Raw genomic sequence first — 23,311 nt, 5'->3', positions numbered from 1 at the left:
AAAATGTTACTTGCATCTGTCCACGAGAGATTACAACAGATATTGCTGCTGTTGCTAGGTGCATTGTAAATCAGAATTGTTTAAGTTTTAATATGGGTTTCATTGGCAACAAGGGAAATATTCAATGTCTCATTCTGCCTTTATGCAGTAAAGATCATATGATATTTACTTTCAAGGTTTTCAAAAGCCTAAATATGTCTGACACATCATCTCACCATAGGTATCACAGACAGTCAATACTGAAAGAGAAAATAACATTGCTCAATTTACTGTCTGATTAAATTTCAGTCTTTGCCGTCACCTTAGCAACTGCTTGAAAAAAGGTGGGCGGTGAGGGGGCTGAGAGACAAGTGTGTATGTGAGCTTGTTTGTGTGTGTGTGTGTGTGCGTAGCTGTGAAGTTAATTTCTCTCTCAGTAGTATTTTACAGGAGCCCTTGTACAATACACGGTGCTGGTTGAGATCAGTGCTGTCACATCCATCACAGTTCCATCCTGGCATGTACATGGCCTTCTGCTCTCATCACACTTCCTGTGAAATAACCACTGAATTCCTTAACTATGTGTTTTTTTTTTAACATTATCACTACTTTTTATGACTGCACAACGCAATAAATGTGTTTTTCATTTTATTACAGCAATTAAACATATATTGTACACACAATACCAGTCAAAAGTTTGGACACACCTACTCATTCAATGGTTTTTCTTTATTTTTACTATTTTCAACATTGTAGAAAATGTAGCTATGCTACAGTGCCTTGCAAAAATGTTCATCCCCCTTGACGTTTTTCCTATTTTGTTGCATTACAACCTGTAATTTAAATTATTTTTATTTGAATTTCATGTAATGGACATACACAAAATAGTCCAAATTGATGAAAAAAATAAAAAACTGAAAAGTGGTGCGTGCATATGTATTCACCCCCTTTGCTATGAAGCCCCTAAATAAGATCTGGTGCAACCAATTACCTTCAGAAGTCACATAATTAGTTAAATGAAGTCCACCCTGTGCAATATAAGTGTCACATGATCTGTCACATGATCTCAGTATATATATACACCTGTTCTGAAAGGCCCCAGAGTCTGCAACACCACCAAGCAAGCGGCACCATGAAGACCAAGGAGCTCTCCAAACAGATCAGGGACAAAGTTGTGGAGAAGTACAGATCAGGGTTGGGTTATAAAAAAATATCAGAAACGTTGAACATCCCACGGAGTACCATTAAATCCTTTATCAAAAAATACACCACAACAAACCTGCGAAGAGACGGCCGCCCACCAAAACAAAGAGACCAAAGATAACCCTAAAGGAGCTGCAAAGCTCCACATTGGAAATAGGAGTATCTGTCCTTAGGACCACTTTAAACCGTACACTCCACAGAGCTGGGCTTTACGGAAGAGTGTCCAGAAAAAAAGCCATTGCTTAATGAAAATAATAAACAAACATGTTTAGTGTCCGCCAAACGGCATTAGGGAGACTCCCCAAACATATGGAAGAAGATACTATGGTCAGATGAGAATAAAATTGAGTTTTTTGGCCATCAAGGGAAATGCTATGTCTTGTGCAAATCCTACATCTCCCATCACCCTGAGAACACCATCCCCACAGGGAAGCATGGTGGTGGCAGCATCATGTTTTTTATCTGCAGGGACTGGGAAACTGGTCAGAATTGGAAAAATTATGGATGGAGCTAAATACAGGGAAAATCTTGAGGGAAACCTGTTTCAGTCTTCCAAAGATTTGAGACTGGGACGGAGGCTCACCTTCCAGCAGGACAATGACCCTAAGCAATATGCTAAAGCAACACTCGGGTGGTTTAAGGGGAAACATTTAAATGTCTTGGAATGGCCTTGTCAAAGCCCAGACCTCAATCTGAATCTGTGGTATGACTTAAAGATAACTGTACACCAGCGGAACCCATCCAGCTTGAAGGAGCTGGAGCAGTTTTGACTTGAGGAATAGGCAAAATCCCAGTGGCTAGATGTGCCAAGCTTATAGAGACATACCCCAAGAGTCTTGCAGCTGTAGCTGTAGCTCAACAAAGTGTTTACTTTGCGGGGGGTTGAATAGTTATGCACTCTCAAGTTTTCTGTTTTTTTTGGTCTTATTTCTTGTTTGTTTCACCCCTCAAAAATATTTTGCATCATCAAAGTGGTAGGCATTTTGTGTAAATCAAATGATACAAACCCCCCAAAAATCTATTTTCATTTCAGGTTGTAAGGCAACAAAATAGGAAAAATGCCAAGGGGGTTGAATATTTTCACAAGCCACTGTAGCCATGCTGGTTAAGTGTGCCTTGAATTCAAAATATATCACTGACAATGTCACCTGCAAAGCACCCCGACACCATCACAACTCCTCCTTCATGCTTCACGGTGGGAACCACAAATGCAAAGATCATTTGTTCACCTTCTCTGCGTCTCACCAAGACACTTCAATTGGAACCAAAAATCTCAAATTTAGACTCATCAGACGAAAGGATAGATTTCCACTGGTCTTATGTCCATTGCTTGTGTTTCTTGGCAGAAGAAAGGATCTTCTTCTTATTGGTGTCCTTTGGTAATGGGTTCTTTGTAGCAATTTGGCCATGAGAGCCTGATTCCCATCAGTCTCCTCTGAACAGTTGATGTTGAGATGTGTTTGTTCATTGAACTCTGTGAAGCAACTATTTGGGCTGCAATTTCTGAGGCTGGTAACGCAAATGAACTTATCCTCGGGAGCAGAGGTAACTCTGGGTCTTCCTTTCCTGTGGTAGTCCTCATGAGAGCTAGTTTCATCATAGCGCTTGATGGTTTTTGCAACTGCACTTGAAGAAACTTTTAAGTTCTTGAAATTTTTTCAGATTGACTGACCTTCATAATATATGCCATTTAGCAGACGCTTTTATCCAAAGCGACTTACAGTCATGTGTGCATACATTCTACGTATGGGTGGTCCCGGGGATTGAACCCACTACCCTGGCGTTACAAGCGCCATGCTCTACCAACTGAGCTACAGAAGGACCCTCATGTCTTATAGATACTGATAATGATGGACTGTCATTTCTCTTTGCTGATTTGAGCTGTTCTTGCCATAATATGGACTTGGTATTTTACCAAATAGGGCTATATTCTGTATACCACCCCTGTCACAACACAACTGATTGGCTCAAACGCATTAAGAAAGAAAGAAATTCCACAAATGAACTTTTAACAAGGCACGCCTGTTAATTGAATTGCATTCCAGGTGACTACCTCATGAAGCTGGTTGTGACAATGCAAAGCTGTCATCAAGGCAAAGGGTGGCTACTTTGAAGAATCTCAAATATAAAATATATTTTAATTTGCTTACCATCTCTTTGGTTACTACATGATTCCATATGTGTCATTTCATAGTTTTTGTGTCTTTGCTATTATTCTACAACGTAGAAAATAGTAAAAAAATAAAGAAAAACCTTTGAATTAGTAGGTGTGTCCAAACTTTTGACTGGTACTGTGTATATAAATACACTACCGTTCAAAAATTTGGCGTCACTTAGAAATGTCCTTGTTTTTGAAAGAAAAGCTCATTTTTTTTGTCCATTAAAATCACATCAAATTGATCAGAAATACAGTGTAGACATTGTTAATGTTGTAAAAGACTACTGTAGTTGGAAACAACAGATTTTTCATGGAATATCTACATAAGTGAATGGATGCCATCAGTCCTGCGTTCCAATGGCAAGTTGTGGTAGCTAATCCAAGTTTATCAATTTAAAAGGCTAACTGATCATTCGAAAACCCTTTTGCAATTATGTTAGCACAGCTGAAAACTGTTGTTCTGATTAAAGAAGCAATACAACGGGCCTTCTTTAGACTGGTTAAGTATCTGGAGAATCAGCATTTTTTGGGTTCAATTACAGGCTCAAAATGGCCAGAAACAAATATATATATATTTTTTAACTCGTCAGTCTGTTCTTGTTCTGAGCATGAGGACAAGTACACAGTCTAATGTACTTGTCCTCTTGCTCAGTTGTGCACCGGGGCCTCCCACTCTTTCTATTCGGATTAGATACATATATAAAACTACATTATAAATGTTATTGTGTGAACTGTCTAGTTCAGTATATTTCAATGAATAGTTTTTATTACGTGGTATATTAAACTATATTTTTTCCTCATTGAAAACAATAGACAATGAAGTTCTACGATTATTCATGAGATAGCTCAGTAAAATATTGCTGAATGTCCCTGCCACTTGGTTAGCACTGAACTCTAAATCTGAATGGAGATGAAAATTCCTTGTATAGCATGATCTCACCTGATACATAATGTACAAGGGGTGAGAGAGAGAGAGAGAGAGAAAGAGAGAGAGATTGAGAGAGGGAGAGAAAGAGAGAGACAGGGGGAGAGGGAAAGAGGAGAGAGATATATGTAAAGAGAGAGGGGGGGAGGGAGAGAAAGAGGGAAAGAGGGGGGATAGAAAGAGAGGGGCGGATGGAGATGGGATAGAGAGAAAGAAAAAGAGAAAGAGAGAGTGGGGGGGGGGATGAATCCAACCTAGAGAATCCAACCAATTTGCAGTGGAGATGAGAGTTTCATTCCTCTCCACCGCCTGGTGACATAACATGTGAAATTCAACAGATGGGGCCACCTGTTTCCCTCCACCTCTCTCTCTCCCTCTTTTCTCTCTCTGTCTCCCCTCTCTTTCTTTATATCTTTGTTTGCTCTCTTTCTTTTCCCTTCAGCTCATTATAGATATTGAGTCACTGCCAGCATCTATTGGGGGGTTGCTATGTATCTGCAGTCTCTCTCGTTCTCTCTCTCTCTCTCTCTCTCTCTCTCTCTCTCTCTCTCTCTCTCTCTCTCTCTCTCTCTCTCTCTCTCTCTCTCTCTCCCTCTTAATATGACAGGATTGTTCTCTTCACACCTTTGCTAAATGCAGATATAGCCTGACGTGCTCTCTGCATGAGCGATAGAGAGAAGTAGAGAGAGAGAGGAAAGGAGAGAGAGAATTTAGAAAACAAAGAGAGAGAGCGGGAGTGAGTGAGGGCGAGAGAGCAGAGATGGAAACGAAGAGTGCGAGTGTGAAATGAAATGTGTGTGTGATTGAGTGTGTTGCTACTCAACTGCGACTAGCAATGCTTTTGTCAGTAGTCTACAGGGCCAATGGACTCGTCCGTTCATCTAATCTCCTGTGATTTCCTTGTAGGTTCCTGATGAGCAGATGAACACCGTAAGGTAAAATGACGCTCTCTTTCTCTGTTCTTCCCTGCCTACCTCTATCCCTGCCTGCGAAGCACGAAGCAGCCCCCTCAGATCCATCTCTCTCTCTCTCTCTCCCTCCCTCTCTCTCTTTCTTTCTAGCTTTGACTCTTTTTCTCTCATCTCTCTCATTTTGTCTCTTTCACTTTATATTCCCTCCCTTGCTCTCTCTCTCCTTTCTCTATCCCCCTCTCTCTCTCTCTCTCTCTCTCTCTCTATCCCTCTCTCTCTCTCTATCCCTCTATTTTATCTCTCTTTCTCATCCCTCTCTCCACCCTCTCTCCACTTCTCCTCTCCTCCGCAACTGGGGGTTTCTCCACGCTTATCGGAGTTGAGTAAACCAGCTCTGGATCACACAGCAGGGCTTTCACCAGAAGCCCTAGCATACACACACACACACATATATACACACACACACACAAATATACACACACACACACACAAATACACACACGCACACACGCACACACGCACACACACACACCCTCCGCACTGCTCCCCTCACACATACAGCGAGGAGCGGAGGCAGAAGGCAGCAGGCAGCCAGGTTTCTGTGTCATCATCACCAGCACCAGCGATTCACAATGAGGCTCTGTGTGAGCACCAGCGGAAGGTACTGCTTCTTCAACAGAGGGAACGTCTTTGATTTGGGATCTGGGGTTGGCATGGTGTGCGTGTCTGTCTGTGTGTGATTTATTGGTACGTTTGCGCAGTTTCAGTTTGCTTCACATCGGTGTGGCTTAGAGCTTGTGTAGCATTTGCAATGATAATACAGTTCATGATTTGATAAGGATACTATTAGAATGCCTCATTAGAGCATGTAGCTTCACTTATATGCATTTACACTGGTACAGTTATACCACCGATTGTTTTTCTGGCTTATTGTTCAATACAGTGAACATGTCAAATAAGAAGTGGCGTATATTGTGTTTAAACAATACACAACAGACACATCCTACTGTCCTCCTCTGAAAGAGAGAGAAAAGGCTTGGCTAAAAGGCTTGCTAATAAGGTGCTTAAAGGTTTGTTGCGTGAACTAGGATGTGTCTGTGGTGTTTTAGCACTCTGATATTCTAATATTGTTCTGGGAAGTCTCTTGTGGTTTCAGCGAAGCCACAAATAATTTTTTTTTCAGTGCACTGTCATTCAGAGGGAGAACAAGAGCTATATAGCCTGGTTCCTCTCTAGGTTTCTTCCTAGGTTCCTGCCTCCTAGGGAGTTTTTCCCAACCACTGCTTGCTCTTTGGGGTTCTGGCTCTGTATCTGTAAAGTACTTTTGTGAAAAATACATTTAATGAATTGATTAAATAGTGATACCTAGCTAAAAGTATTCTTGTCCTACGAACAGTCCTTATAAACCTCTCGTACCCATCTCATGTTATTAAAATAGTCCTGGTAAATTTGATTGCCTCTGTAAAATGTTATTGCTCCTCCCTCAATTATATTGTTTTTAATGCAACATCATTACATCTCCATCAGATCAGCTCGAGTCTTCTCTTGTGTTTTGGTTGACTGGCTGCAACACGTAGTTCTATATACCTAGGCTATAATACACTGTGTAAAGTTTTTAAAGATTTACGAGGTTAAATTGCTTTTCAAAACACCAGGGAGGGTAAATTCATTTGATGGACTGTTTCACCAACAGCCCAACAGTATTGATTATCGTCACCTCTGTGACCGGTGTTAGCCGCTAACTGTTTGGCATTTTAATTATACAGTACAACATCACAAGTGCCAAATCTACATGAAATTGGACGATAAAGTTATTCTCTATTCTTGTCTTTGGCTTCACAACACACCATTGACATAAAGAAACATATCATCCCCTCTTCTTTCTCCCCTATCTTTACAAGGCTGGTCGATGACATGTTGATTGCATGTTCATGTAGACCTATAGGGAAGATAGACCATGTGGAGACGTTCATATTGAATCATATCTTATTTTATTCACTTCCTAACTTGTTTGATAAGAATAGGACAGATTTTGTCAGGGTACCGGTTTTCACTAGTTACCACAGCCACAAAGTCATCATTGTCTGTATATCGAAACAATTCATGAAAACAAAAATTTGCTTTTTTGGTCTTCAATTAAGGTTAGGGTTAGGAAAAAGGCTTACAGCGTGGTTAAGGTTAGGTTTCAAATACAATATCAAAAAGAGGAATTGTAAAAAAAAATAGGTGGGGTTTAGCCATAACTAGGACTTTGTGGTTGTGGTAACTGTTAGTGACCATCTCAAAAAATCAAATTGTATTTGTCACATACACATGGTTAGCAGATGTTAATGAGAGTGTAGCAAAATGCTTGTGCTTCGAGTTCCGACAATGCAGTAATAACCAACGAGTAATCTAACCTAACAATTCCACAACAACTACCTTATACACACAAGTGTAAAGGGATAAAGAATATGTACCTAAAGATATATGAATGAGTGATGGTACAGAATGGCATAGGCAAGATGCAGTAGATGGTATAGAGTACAATATATACATATGAGATGAGTAATGTAGGGCATGTAAACATATAAAAGTGGCATTGTTTAAAGTGGCTAGTGAGACATGTATTACATAAAGATGGCAAAGATGCAGTAGATGATATAGAGTACAGTATATACATTTGAGATGAGTAATGTAGGGTATGTAAACATTATATTAAGTGGCATTGTTTAAAGTGGCTAGTGATACATTTTTTTACATCCATTTTCCATTATTAAAATGGCTGGAGTTGAGTCAGTATGTTGGCAGCAGCCACTCAATGTTAGTGGTGGCTGTTTAACAGTCTGATGGCCTTGAGATAGAAGCTGTTTTTCAGTCTCTCGGTCCCTGCTTTGATGCACCTGTACTGACCTCGCCTTCTGGATGATAGCGGGGGTGAACAGGCAGTGGCTTGGGTGGTTGTTGTCCATGATGATCTTTATGGCCTTCCTGTGACATCGGGTGGTGTAGGTGTCCTGGAGGGCAGGTAGTTTGCCCCCGGTGGTGCGTTGTGCAGACCTCACTACCCTCTGGAGACCCGTACGGTTGTGGGCGGAGCAGTTGCCATACCAGGCGGTGATACAGCCCGACAGGATGCTCTCGATTGTGCATCTGTAAAAGTTTGTGAGTGCTTTTGGTAACAAGACGAATTTTGCTTTCTTGCTCTCTCTTGTGGCTGTCTCTCTCTCTCTCTCTCTCTCTCTCTCTCTCTCTCTCTCTCTCTCTCTCTCTCTCTCTCTCTCTTTCCTATCTCTTTGTCTCCTCTGCTTCCTCCTGCATGCATTGCACCCTGCCTCAGCCTCACCACTGTCTCACCAGTGGCCTACTCTCTGGAATTCAAAATGTATTATGAGAATTTAGTAGCTTATTTTTTTCCCTCCTGCTGAGGTAGGCTCTGTTTAACGCAATGACTGCATATAATTTAACATTAGCTTCTTACTTCAATGTTATATTGATTGATTGATTGAATTGATTAAACAGTTGTAAAATACACCTCCACATACAAGTAGCTGGCTAAGTAAGACTAGCCAGAGTCCTTCAGCGTCACTGCAAATAGAAGTCTCTGCCAGTAGCTAGTCACCTGACTGACTGTATCTATAAACAACGATTTCCCACTTGTGCGCCCATTCTTAGAGACTTGTGTTTCTGTTTGTTTGGGGATGTCTATACACATGGCAGGAGTCTCAGGACGGTTTCAAAATGGCCTTTTGTCCATCATCTCACACAGACTGTCAGCAGCATCTCTGGTTACCTACTTGAGCCTACTCCGAGCTGGGGTAGTTCAGTTCATGTCTCAGGCCCTCAGCCTGAGCCACGAGAGGGCGGAGTTAGCCGTTAGAGAGAGGGGTGGATGTGCTGCTAAAACAACCTGCACACTGGGGTAGACGTAACATAGTAAAAGTCAATCCAGAACACTCCAATTAGTACCATAGGTCACGTTTGGTCTGATATGTATTAAGTAGTGGAAGTCTATCATTCATTTTGTACAATATGTTACGAATTTGCAAAAACATATGATATGTTACGAATTGCTAGAGATTTGTGTTATATGCCCACCCTTCCAACCTGACTAACCAGGTTAGTGTTGGGCCAGTAACCGAAAGGTTGCTGGATCAAATCCCCGAGCTGACAAGGTAAAAATATGGTGTTCTGATCCCGAGCAAGGCAGTTAACCCACTGTTCTCCCGGGTGCTGAAGATGTGAATGTTGATTATGGCAGCCTGCACCTCTCTGATTCATAGGGGTTGGGTTAAATGTGCAAGATGCAATTCAGTTGAATGCATTCTGTTGTACAACTGACTAGGCATTCCCATTTACTTAAAATAAATATAATTCTTAAGTAAATAGTTGATTTTCTTTAGTGTGTAGAAAATATATACATTTTTACGATCTCCTTGTAGTTACGGCCCTGTGTTTGATGTTTTAAAGTGATTGGAATTTTAAAATATTGTCCCATGTACATTGTGTAATTTACTGATTGTCCCTAACTAACCCCATAGAGATATCGAATGTCAAACCAAATTGAGCATTGGCATTACGATCAGGTCTCGTGCAGCTGCGCTCCGAATTGATGATTACTTGGGTGCTGCCAGGTGTGGACATGTGGGCAGGATTAAACCCACAGAAATCACAGTTTAGTATTTTTCATCCTTAAAGTTGTTCTGGAGGCAGCTCTACAGACTGGTCACTCGCTGGCACAGCCACAAAGTTCTAAAATCTGATTTTGAACCTATCCCTAACCTTAATAACACTGCTAACCCTAATACCTAGCCCTAACCTTACATTAAGACCATAAATGGCAAATGTTTTCTTTACAGCTGGCCTATCTAATGGGAAATCAATCAGTTATGCCTCCAAGACAAGACTCATAACAATAAACATCAACCTGCACAGAACTGTTACGGTAACCTTCATTCCTTATAACATTACCGTTCTTTCCTACAGATTTGACTCCAACCCCCAGAGTGCCTCACTCAGTGCTACCGTGCCAGTGACCCCAGTCTCCCAGCCAAAAAATGATGAAATGTGTTGCAATCTCTCCACTGTGTTTCCTCATTCTGTCTCTAATTTCCTTGTATGTATTTTGGCCTCAGCCGGACGTAGTAGATGTACATTTTATCGAGAGATGGACCTTTGGCCCTGTCATGGTTTGTAGGAGTGAGGAGCTATGCAGTGTTGAATGCAGAACTGGTGAGTTGGGTAGAGGCTGTCTCACGGACTGGACTGGGCTAGATGGCTATTCGCTAATGAGCTTCTCAAACATGCCTCAGTGCGTTAGAAGACAGACCTGTCACCGGTTGGTCCTCTCTCTCTCTCTCTCTCTCTCTTTCTCCCTCTCTCTCAATCTTCTCGTTCTCTCGTTCTCTCTCACTCATAATATGTGAGATATTGACGGATCCTCTGCGGGGCATTACTGTGTCTCAATACCATCATTACTCTTCCCCGCTCCCTCTCTCTTTCTCTCTCTCGCGCCTTCTCTCTTTCTCTGTCTCCCCTCCACCCTAAACAGGTGGTCAACATGGGTGAAAATTGTGGGGTGCTGGTGTACCTGAGGAAAGGGTAGGCTCACTAATAATGTAAGCCTACACGTAGGTTGCGAAGGAGATGTTAATCCTCTCGCTTTTGACATTTATTTTCTTTGCATTGTTATTCAAACAAACGGCCTGGTTTCCCAAACTCAGATTAAGCCTAGTCTTGGATTAGAAATCACGCTCCATGGAGAATTTCCATTGAAATAGCTGTTTTGTGCTGGACTAGGTTAAATGAAACTAACATCCTTTGTTCCTGAGTTAGGATGACGACTTGTTATGGGGGCATCCTCTTTTTCCTAAGCTGTCTTTTCTTTTGGGGCCTACAGTATCCTGTGTATGGACACGTGAACAGACAGTACACACACGCGCAAGCGCACGCACACACGCACGCACGCTCACACGCACGCATGCACACACACATAAACACACAGGCCTCCGAGCAATGTGCCTAATCACTCCCTGTCCATTTCAGCCACAGTCACAAACAATGTGTGGTGCAGGTCTCTCTGTGTGAGTATGTTGTATTTTGCACGACTTTAACCAGTTCTATAAACTGTTTGTCTCAATTAAAAAGTATTGAATATTTTCCACGATATGTTGCCTTTTGAATTAATTATATAATTTTGGGCTTTCATAATGTGTGACAAAGTCAACCTCCTTTTGAAAGAATGACCTGTTTTTACAATCTGTGACTCAGTGTTACTCTGCCAGAAAAGTTCTACATCTCAGTTTAAGTGTAACATTGGGAAAACAAATCAAATTCCAGGAGAATGGAGAATTCCCTGTAGGGTTGCTTGGCACCATAACCTGTTTTATATGCCTGAGGGCAGAGGCTGTTTTGATTTCGGAACAGCATGTGTTTGTGTGTTGTTTTCCGTCCGTTGTGTGTGTGTTGTTTTCTCTGTGTGTGTGTGCATGTGTTGTTTTCCGTCCGTTGTGTGTGTGTTGTTTTCTCTGTGTGTGTGTGCGTGTGTTGTTTTCCATTTTGGGTGTGTAAGCACACTTGCTCGTGTCGTTTCTTTGCTTGTGTCGTTTTTACAACATTGGTTCCATCAGGTTTTTTTTTTTTTTCAAATTCCTCCCAGGATCTGACTATAACCCCTTCTCCTAGCTAAGTGCCAGTAACAGTGGATGAAATCCCTTCTCCCAGTAATTAGCCCAATGCTGTTGGTAAGGAAATAGTAGGATGTGGTGGCTTGGAAATGGAAACTACAGCCCCATTTATACCTGGTTCTTAAATGCGTCCTTTGTCCTGATCTTGTCCACATTCTGATTGTGCGCACATTTTTGGATATGTGGGCAGTAAAGAGTCCTTGGTTATAGGTCCTGGAGCCCTGCTTTAACTGGTCAAGTCATGTGTTAAGGAAACCCCTCATGGCAGATCCTGCAGATTGTCTACCTCCTGCGGGACCGAATAGAGCTTTGGCTCCTTGGTGGTCTGGCTGTGACATAGAGTAGAGCCGTGGCTGTGTGGTTAGGGCAGATATTCTGGCTGTCTAAAGGCAAGCCACATGAGTCAGCCAGGCAGCCACTCAGGGCTTCCGCTTTAATGCTGAGTCTGGGCCTGCGATCAGGGCTTTCCTGCCAGCTAATCGGTCTACCGGGGTAGACGAGTGCAGGGAGAGACGGAGTGATGGGAGCAATGCTTGGTTCTCTTTTCATCGCTCCCTTTCGTTCTTTCTCTCTTTTTCTCTGTCTTTCTCATTTATTCGCTCTCTCATCACCTCTCTCTCTTTCTCTCTCTCTCTCCCCTCCGTCTCCCTCTTTCTTTCTCTCTCGCTCTTCCTCTTTACTGCAGGATGGCAGATCTGAAAAGCAGGCCCTCTCCTCCCCTGCAGCCCCTGCTCTCTCTCTTCCCTCCCACCTCATCCCCTCATCACCCCTCCTCCTCTCGCTGCTCTCAATACCTTCATTTTCAGCCCTTCTCTGAAATGTCAGCATGGCACATGAGTGGGAGGCAGCTGCAGCTCCATCTGAATCGAGAACAGTGTATGTTTTCTCTGATATGAGAGGATTGGGTCAGAAAGGGCATTCAGAGGAGACTTAGTGAGGGAGTTTGACACCAAGAGAAATGTGTGCGTGTGTCAGTGAAAGTTGTGCGTTACCTCCCAGCTAGAAAACAATGTTAATTTCTCTCCCAGGGAGGCTTAGATTTAGTGGGAGTCTTGGTGTGATACACACACTAGGAAACACACACACACACACACACATTAAGAAATGCACACACACAAAGACACATGCACACAAATGTATGTACACACGCAAACACACACAGAGACACACACGCGCGCGTACACCCACACACCCACACACACACATTGTGTGTGATGACTCAGAGGGGAGCAGCTGGAGTTGAGGCCCCAGTCGTGAGGGTGAGTTGTCACCATCTGGAGGAATACAAGTCTCCCTGACTCCCCTCAACTCAAGGGGCATAACAAATGATCTCTCAATGACAGTATCTGTGTGTGTTCGTGCATCTGTGTGTATGTTTGCATGTACACACGTGCGTGTATGTGTATGCATCTATCTGCCAGCCTTAGTGTGACGTTTATAAGGCCCACTCTTGCCCTCCATCACTTTGGCTGTGTTTGAGCTTCGCTGTGTTCACGGCTTGAGAGTCCATCTTATTCTAAAACCGGAGGTGCTTTGATCAAGCCGAAGTCTGTCTCCTCTCATCACCCGCACAATTTGTCTGCCTGATGACAGCTGCACCTGTGCTGTGGACCCATTCGAGACGGGAGCAGAAATATTTACAGAAGTGGGCCCTGCCGGAGCAAGTCCATTACCCCTGTCATAGTGCTTTTACGCTAGAGAGTGAAGAAGTGAAGATGTGTCCGTTTCTCCCAGTATGCACTGCACGTACACTTGAGGAATGAATTTGTTTGGATGATTTGGTCTAATCACTGTTGTGGTTTTTAATGGCTGCTGAACTGTCTCTTTGCTCTGTTGACAGGAACAACAGAGGTAGAAAACTCACTCAGACAACTCACGCAGCAGGGCAAACTTAACTGACCCCCCTCCGACGAGAAAAATAGGCCCCACTCCCTCCGACGATTCGAAAACAAAAAAGCACATGAGAGGGAGCGAACACAGCAGACAAACCATGAAAAAGATATATGTCGGAAAAACGGCCCTAAAAGTTTCCCGAAATGGCAGTAAACACCAGAAAAAGAGGTAAGAGAGAATGCTGCAGAACATCCCTCCCTCCATCCCTCCATCCGCCCACCAGGGTCCCCCCCCCCCCATCTTTGTGAAGTGGTGTTGAACAACTCAAGTGTTCTTCCTCAAAAACAGAGTCATTATCCCGCCTCATCGTTCTCTCATCGCCGACTGCCGTTGAAATGACAGCACTCATTACCGTGTGACTCAGTCGTGGCCATATCCAGAGGTCACTAATGTGTGATTGGCGTTGTAAGCTCATGCTCTTGTCACGTAACAAACACCTGTGTTGTGCCATGTATCGTGTTGCAAGGGGGGGAGGGGGGTTGTTATGGCATGAAAAGCATTCAAACACTGCAAAAACACATTGGAGTAACCATTGACTTGAAAATGGGATGCTATTCAAATATTAGGGTATTGTCATTCCATTTAGTCAGAAACCATTAGGTGTGAGACTTAGAGCAAGTGCAATGGTGTCCGGAGCATTGTCTGGTAATGATTACCATTCAACACTAGGCAATTAGGAGTGAATAATGGTATTATCAGTCCACTGACTTTTGTTTTCATTTCCGAACCAATAGCTTAGTTTTCTCTCATGTGTTAAGTGCACGCTCTGCTTGCCTTAATGGGAATTTGAAGCTATAGAGCTTTTTTTTGCATGTGTATCGTCTGGCTTTGGTGGTTGTGTTTTGTGTGTGTGTGCTATAGTAGTGTGTGTGTCTGTGTGTTTGGAATGTAGATTGGAGCGTTTTTTTTTTGTATATGTGTTTGCATTGGTCGTGTGAATTTATGTCATTACACAGTCACTTTATACTGACGTCTCCATGATTTAAAAAAACAACAACATTTAAATGAAAATTGTATCACCCTTTAATTTAGAGACTTCACTGTTGAAAGGAAACATCTTCACTTTCATCCTCTTACATTATCTTGGTCTGAACCCGTAACCTCTCCCTCCTTCTATGATCTTGTTAAGTAGATAGAGGGATGAGAGCGGGGTGACCACATCTCTCACCGCTTGCTCTCTCTCTCCCTCTCACTCTCGCTTTCTCTCTCACTCTCCGTTATCTGTGATCTCCCGACAGATAGTCATTACCATCCTTCCTCCATCTGTCCATCAATACAGGCCCATTAGCCTGCCATGGACACTCAGATCCATCAAAAGGGGGAGGGATACGTTTCCTTTTACCTCTCATACTTACCCTTTATAACACTGAATCCCAGGTAGTGCCGAGGCTCTATAAATAGTCCACAGGGTGCTGTCTCAGTGAATTACAGATTGGAGATCACTACTCCATGAATCTAAGCCGTCAACTTATATTCCTGGGATAGATTACAGTTCATAGAACCATATTGGAGAGCTGAATTCCAAAAAGCTATATATTCATTGTCAGAAATGTTTGGAAATTTAGCTTTTATTGTATGAAGAACTTATGAAAGAGATTGGTGTGATTTTTCACTCTCTAATCATGGCATGGGGTTGTTCAATAACAAACATGCACAGTGGGGTCTGAAATTATTGACACCTTTGATAAATAATGACTGTATAAAATAAATAATTAAAATGCTAAGCTATATTGTATGCTCCAAAAAAATGGGAAATTAGAATATTTTATACTATTACAATTGCTCAGAGAAAGAGATTATTTTTTATCTCAAAAAGTGACGGGTCAAAATTATTGACATCCGTAGAGATTTTTAGAAATAAAGTAGTCAAAAGTGTAGGATTTGGTCCCATATTCCTAGCACGCAATCACCAGATCAAGCTTGTGACTCTACAAACTTGTTGGATGCATTTGCAGTTCGTTTTGGTTGTGTTTCAAATTATTTTATTCCCAATAAGAAATGAAAGGTCAATTCTGTATTGTGTCATTTTGGAGTCACTTTTATTATGAATAAGAATATAATATGTTTCTAAACACTTCTACATTAATGTGGATGCTACCATGATTACTGATAACCCTGAATGAACTATGAATAATGATGAGCTAGAAAGTTACAGAGGGTCAAAGATCATACCCTCCTGACATGCTAACCTCTCACCATTACCAATAACATGGGAGGTTAAGTGTGTCTTGGGGGTATGTTCATTGACCCTCTGTAACTTTCTCACTCATCATTATTAATGATTCACAATACATTATTTACCATTCATGTATCTTTCTCTGAGCAATTGTATTAGTATAAAATAATACATTTCCCCACATTTTTGGAGCGTACAATATTGTTCAATATTTGAATGATTTAGTCATTGTTGCTCATCTTTATTAAGGGTGTCAAAAATTCCGGACTTCACTGTATTTGTTTGAAATCTATCACTGGTTTCATTTCAGAGACACAATTAGTCATGTTTTTTTTTGCAAAATGTTATATATGGTAAATAACTACAACTTCAATTAAAAAAACAGTGCAAACATTTGTGACATTAATATATATTGTTTTTTTTACAACAAAAAAAATGAATCAACACAGTAATATGAGATATGAATGTAAAAAATTGACCTAGGACATTTTCGTCATTTAGCAGATGCTATTATCCAGACGAGAGTTATACAGTTAGTACATTCATCTTAAGATAGCTCGGTGAGACAACCACATATCACAGTCAAATATACAGAACACCAACATTCCATTCCAGAGAATGAACTACTTCGATCAGAGCCCTCTGGCCAGAAGTAGTGCACTACATAGGGAATAGGGTTCCAATTGGGACGAAACCTTCGTTGAAAGTGGTCCTGGAAGCCACTGTAACCCCTCTGGCTGATGACGGTGGTGTTCTGTGCTATGCAGCAAGGTTGTAGATTATTAGGTATTAGAGCTGAATGCTATTGGGAGGCCAAAGACATCCAAACCTTAATGTACTGTACCTTAGCTGCATATAGAATCATAACGTGGAGTCTCATATGTATTATTCATGTGTCTCCTTTACACAAAATACTGTATATATCCGTCCTCCTCATTTATACATCACCACTGTATGATACATGATGTTCATGAATCATCACACACGACTCCCATTATATCTTATTTATACTCCACGTGTCATAAAATATACAGTATATGCATATAATATAACATGAAGTATACCCTTGTAATATGCTACTTCAACTATGGCTGATGCCTGGTGTGTGTCCCTCACAGCTCTTTGCAGGAGCAGAAAGAGGACCTCCGGAAGCGTCTGTCCTACACCACCCACAAGCTGGAGCTGCTAGAGAGCGAGTTTGACTCCACCCGACAGTACCTGGAGACAGAGCTACGCCGCGCCCAGGAGGAACTCGACAAGTTCACAGACAAACTACGCAGGTGTGCCAAGCTGCAAAACCACACCCTCATGGATCTCATTGCATTGATTTGTGCGTTCATCTCTTGGGAAATATGCCCCATATTATAGTCACATTCACAATAAGTCTTTGAATACCTCTTAAGGGTAAAGCCTTAAAACTAACACTGTGGTACATTATCATGACAGATACATAGCAGAGACATCATTAACCCGATGGGTGCAGAAAGTGTTCAATTATTAAAAGTGTGAGTTGGTAAGCCGGTGTCATTGTGTGTCTCCTGGTAGAATACAAAGCAGCTACTCAGCACTGCAGAGGATCAACCAGGATCTGGAGGATAAGATCCATAGAAATGTAAGTGAAGTGTGTGTGCATATGCGCATGCATGTCTGTGTGTACCTGTAGGTGTGTGTCTGCATGCTTACGTGTGTGAGTGTGTGTGTGTGTGTGTGTGTGAGAGCACGCATGCGCAAAAGTGCATGCATATTTGTTGTGTGTGTGTGTGTGTGTGTGTGTGTGTGTGTGTGTGTGTGTGTGTGTGTGTGTGTGTACATGCACACGTGTCTAAGCAAGTAGTGGCCTTTACTCTTCAGAAAAGGTAGTGAAAAGCACTGAGCAGTGGATTTGAATATGAATACACTAGCTGTTGGTACCACTGACGTTAATTACAGCCTTTTACAATAGCTTGTCCTCCTTCCTATGGCAGGATGATAGTGAGCCTATTGTTCTGGGCTAGCCCTGCGACTCACATCTTTTGTCAGATGCAGCTTTTCTAAAGGAAGCATACAATTAACCAGCCTGCCATCCCAGTATTGTATGATCATCAAGTGTCTTCTTCCTCACTACGAATAGACAGCTGAATATGTCCCCTCTCTGAATTTGTTAAGAGTTTGTAACTTTAAGATGTTGCAGGCTGATATTTTTATTTTATTTTTTTTATTTCACCTTTATTTAACCAGGTAGGCTAGTTGAGAACAAGTTCTCATTTGCAACTGCGACCTGGCCAAGATAAAGCATAGCAGTGTGAACAGACAACACAGAGTTACACATGGAGTAAACAATTAGCAAGTCAATAACACAGTAGAAAAAATGGGCAGTCTATATACAATGTGTGCAAAAGGCATGAGGAGGTAGGCGAATAATACAATTTTGCAGATTAACACTGGAGTGATAAATGATCAGATGGGCATGTACAGGTAGAGATATTGGTGTGCAAAAGAGCAGAAAAGTAAATAAATAAAAACAGTATAAAAACAGTATGGGAATGAGGTAGGTGAAAAAGGGTGAGCTATTTACCTATAGACTATGTACAGCTGCAGCGATCGGTTAGCTGCTCGGATAGCTGATGTTTGAAGTTGGAGAGGGAGATAAAAGTCTCCAACTTCAGCGATTTTTGCAATTCGTTCCAGTCACAGGCAGCAGAGTACTGAACGAAAGGCGGCCAAATGAGGTGTTGGCTTTAGGGATGATCAGTGAGATACACCTGCTGGAGCGCGTGCTACGGATGGGTGTTGCCATCGTGACCAGTGAACTGAGATAAGGCGGAGCTTTACCTAGCATGGACTTGTAGATGACCTGGAGCCAGTGGGTCTGGCGACGAATATGTAGTGAGGGCCAGCCGACTAGAGCATACAAGTCGCAGTGGTGGGTGGTATAAGGTGCTTTAGTGACAAAACGGATGGCACTGTGATAGACTGCATCCAGTTTGCTGAGTAGAGTGTTGGAAGCCATTTTGTAGATGACATTGCCGAAGTCGAGGATCGGTAGGATAGTCAGTTTTACTAGGGTAAGCTTGGCAGCGTGAGTGAAGGAGGCTTTGTTGCGGAATAGAAAGCCGACTCTGGATTTGATTTTTGATTGGAGATGTTTGATGTGAGTCTGGAAGGAGAGTTTGCAGTCTAGCCATACACCTAGGTACTTATAGATGTCCACGTATTCAAGGTTGGAACCATCCAGGGTGGTGATGCTAGTCGGGCATGCGGGTGCAGGCAGCGATCGGTTGAAAAGCATGCATTTGGTTTTACTCGCGTTTAAGAGCAGTTGGAGGCCACGGAAGGAGTGCTGTATGGCATTGAAGCTCGTTTGGAGGTTGGATAGCACAGTGTCCAATGACGGGCCGAAAGTATATAGAATGGTGTCGTCTGCGTAGAGGTGGATCAGGGAATCGCCCGCAGCAAGAGCAACATCATTGATATATACAGAGAAAAGAGTCGGCCCGAGAATTGAACCCTGTGGCACCCCATAGAGACTGCCAGAGGACCGGACAGCATGCCCTCTGATTTGACACACTGAACTCTGTCTGCAAAGTAATTGGTGAACCAGGCAAGGCAGTCATCCGAAAAACCGAGGCTGTTGAGTCTGCCGATAAGAATTTGGTGATTGACAGAGTCGAAAGCCTTGGCGAGGTCGATGAAGACGGCTGCACAGTACTGTCTTTTATCGATGGCGGTTATGATATCATTTAGTACCTTGAGTGTGGCTGAGGTGCACCCGTGACCAGCTCTCACTGTCTCGTGTCAGAATTTGATTTTGAAGTTGTTTCAAAAAATGTTGAGGTATTTAAGGTTAGGTTTTGGCACTAACTCCAAATTGTTAAGGTAAGGGCTACGTTTTGGGATAGGCTTTAAACAAAAGTATCAGAAAAAAAACCTTTATATCGCTGGATTCAAAATTGCAACCTTCGGAATCAGAGGCAGATGCTTACGCCTATCCGACATCGCTGTCCACAACAACCTAGCAAAACCAAAACCTACTTGAAGGTAACAGCGCTCACTGTTTCCCTTAGTGGCCGGTTTCCACGTCATCTCCCGACGTCCTCATACATGGATGGACATTGAATACTGACTTGTATTACGACCTGGCTGGATAGCAAGGAGGAGTGGAGAGGGTCTTTGTTTCATGGAACGTAAAGGGACAGGATCATTTATCAAAGGGTTTCATTGTATATCAAACTGTGAATTCTTATCAGTTGGATACTTATTCAGCTCAAATGCTCCCGCTTTAGCGGTTATCAAGTCGATGATGCAATTATCCTGTGCTCAGTAGATAATCAACTCTTTTTTACACTTTACAAACCCCCAATCTGAAGTTATTGCAGTTCAATTGTTTTAAATAATTTGCCGTTCCTTTACTGTCATAAAAATCTATAGAAACAAAACACAAACATAGTCAAAATGTATGATTTACAGTGCCTTTGGGAAGTAGTCAGACCCTTTTCCCACATTTTGTTACGTTACAGCATTATTCTAAAATAGATTCAAATATATATATAAATCCTCAGTAATCTACACACAACACCCCATAATGAGCAAGCGAAAATAGTGTTTAGCAAATGTATTAAAAATAAATAAATGAATCCTCCCGAGTGGTGCAGTGGTCTAAGGCACTGCATCACAGTGCTAGCTGTGCCACTAGAGTTCCTGGTTCGAGTCCAGGCTCTGCCGCGACCGGGAGACCTATGGGGCGGCGCACAATTGGCCCAGCATCTTCCGGGTTAGGGGAGGGTTTGGCCGGTTGTAAAGATGGGGAGAGGTCTGTCTGTAATAAAGAGATGCTCTGCTTTTTTGACACCTCATTCCAAAAAGCAAGTCCTGCAGGCTCTAGTTTTGTCTTATCTTGATTATTGTCCAGTCGTGTGGTTGAGTGCCGCAAGGAAAGACCTAGTTAAGCTGCAACTGGCCCAGCATGTCTTGCTCTTCGTTGCAATGGGAGGGCCGATATAAATACTATGCATGATAGTCTCTCTTGGCTAAGAGTTGAGGAGAGGCTGACTGCATCACTTCTTTTTATAAGAAATTGTTTGCATAGTCAACGTACACACAGCTCTGACACACACACTTAACCGGCCAGACATTTGTCACAGTCCCCAAATCCAAATTCAAGAAAGTGCACAGTGTTATATAGCACCATTATTGCATGGAACTCCGTTCCATCTCATATTGCTCAACTGAACAGTAAACCTGGTTTCAAAAAACAGATAAAGCAACACCTCAGGGCACAGCGCCTCTCCCCTATTTGAACTAGATACATGTGTGTGTATGTATTGATATGTAGGCTACGTGTCCTTTTTAAAATTGATGTAGTTCTGTCCTTAAGCTGTTGTTGTCTATTAATGTTCTGTATTATGTCATTGTTTCATGTTTTGTGTGGACTCCAGGAAGAGTAGCTGCAGCTTTCACAACAGCTAATGGGGGTCCTAATAAAATACCCCAAAAAATACCAAATCATGACAGATCTACAATACAATTTATGTTTATGTAGTCTTCCCACAAGAGATTATTTGTTATATAAGATTCGACCAGAATGTCCCACTGGTGAAACCTCCATGCTCATGATCTACAGTTTGGTTGATCTTGAACTGTTACTATCATCTACTATCATCTAGTCCCCATAATATATAGGTATTGGTTGAAGCTCAGTATTAAATCTTCCTACCACAACTCCCAAACTGTTTTCTTTTTAAATTTTGCACTGATTCAGAGTGACCATCGAGTTCTTGGTCACCTCCCTGACCAAAGCCCTTCTCCCCCAATTGCTCAGGTTGGCTGGGCGGCCAGCTCTAAGAAGTGTCTTGGTGGTTTCAAACTTCTTCCATTTAAGAATAACGGCTGCCACTGTGTTCTTGCGGACCTTCAATGCTGCAGAAATCTTTTGGCACCTTCCCCAGATATGTGCCTCGACACCCTCCTGTCTCTGAGCTTTACGTACAATTCTTTCGACCTCATGGCTTGGTTTTTGATCTGACATGCACTGTCAAATGTGGAACCTTATAGACAGGTGTGTGCCTTTCCAAATCATGTCCAATCAATTGAATTCACCACAGGTGGACTCCAATCAAGTTGTAGAAGGATTATCATTGGAAACAGGATGCACCTGAGCTCAAACTCGAGTCTCATAGCAAAGGGTCTGAATACTTGTGTAAATAAGGTATTTGAGTTTAGATTTTTAAAATAAATTTGTCATTATGGGGTATTGTGTGTAGATTGATGAGGGAACAAAATATTTCATCCAGTGTAGAATAATTATTTTTAGGGGATAGATCAGCTTTAATTTTGCAGAAAGATTGTGGCTTCCATCATTGTAATTGTCTGCATCACTTCCAATCCCCCATATACTTCTGTAGCTCAGTTGGTAGAGCATGGCGCTTGTAACGCCAGGGTAGTGGGTTCGATTCCCGGGACCACCCATACGTAGAATGTATGCACACATGACTGACTGTAAGTCGCTTTGGATAAAAGCGTCTGCTAAATGGCATATATTATTATATTATATATTTTTTGGCATATACACACACACACACATATACATACATATAAACACATACATACATAAACATATAAATACATACATATAAATATACATATATATACACACACATCTTTTTTTAAATATATATTTCCTTTATTACCCTCCAACCCTTACCACCCTCCCCCAATTGGAGCAAACTAGTGAACAACAATGCTTAGGCCTGTATTTCCAGCTTAAACATACTATATATTTTTTTTATTTTATTTAAAAAATATATATAAATTATGAACACAACATATACAAAAACAGAAATATACAAACAAGAGTACATAAACCTCACAGACAAGGATATATTACATATCGAATACATTTTCAATTTGTCAAAAAGTTGTATAGTGCGTATTCCTTTTTGGTTTTTACATTTACTGATCATTTTAAAAAAATATTTAAATTCTATCTTAAATAATGTGAAGAGGGGTTTGTTGTCTGCCCACTTCTTTTTATGGATAAAGAATCTTCCATGAAAGATAAACAAATTAACAATGAAAGTTAAATCAGGGTCCATAACATTTGGATCAAAATAAAACGTAATATCAGAGTCTTTCAAATTAACATTAATAGTCGTTTCTTTTTAAATAAAATCTTCAAACTCACTCCAAAATCTTCTGACATAAGAACAGTCCCAAAATAAATAGTCAAAAGTCTCTGGGTCACAACCACCTAACCTAGTCGAATATTATTATATATATGTCTGCCCTTCATAAAACCAGTCTGGGTATCGTCATCAATGATTTGGTCAAGACCTTTTTTAAGTCTTTCTGCGAAGATGGATGTACATTTTCTAACATCATAGGATCTTTGTTTGGTTTGGGGATTACAGAAATGAGGCCTTGTGT

The 23,311-nt window shown here is 41.7% G+C and overlaps 1 protein-coding gene across 6 annotated transcripts in view; it reads left to right on the top strand.

Moving 5' to 3' along the window:
* Positions 1-4,941: 4,941 nt before the first annotated feature.
* The window catches only part of si:dkey-174m14.3 (uncharacterized protein LOC563117 homolog), a 34,588-nt gene continuing 16,218 nt past the window's right edge, over positions 4,942-23,311 (top strand). Inside the window, exons 1-4 of one of the 6 annotated variants that reach the window (XM_035793880.2) lie at positions 4,943-5,200; positions 13,682-13,902; positions 17,029-17,190; positions 17,456-17,522. In XM_035793880.2, coding sequence (XP_035649773.1) covers positions 13,802-13,902; positions 17,029-17,190; positions 17,456-17,522 — 330 coding nt within the window. In that variant the 5' untranslated portion in view covers positions 4,943-5,200; positions 13,682-13,801. Of the gene's footprint in view, positions 5,201-5,242; positions 5,838-10,127; positions 10,388-11,821; positions 13,575-13,681; positions 13,903-17,028; positions 17,191-17,455; positions 17,523-23,311 lie in introns of those variants that run through there. The other 5 variants (XM_035793879.2, XM_035793881.2, XM_035793884.2 and 2 more) reach the window with 5 other exon arrangements.

This window comes from Oncorhynchus keta, chromosome 19 (assembly GCF_023373465.1).
Source record: "Oncorhynchus keta strain PuntledgeMale-10-30-2019 chromosome 19, Oket_V2, whole genome shotgun sequence".
Lineage (NCBI taxonomy): Eukaryota > Metazoa > Chordata > Actinopteri > Salmoniformes > Salmonidae > Oncorhynchus > Oncorhynchus keta.
This window is presented reverse-complemented; position numbering and strand designations above follow the sequence as displayed.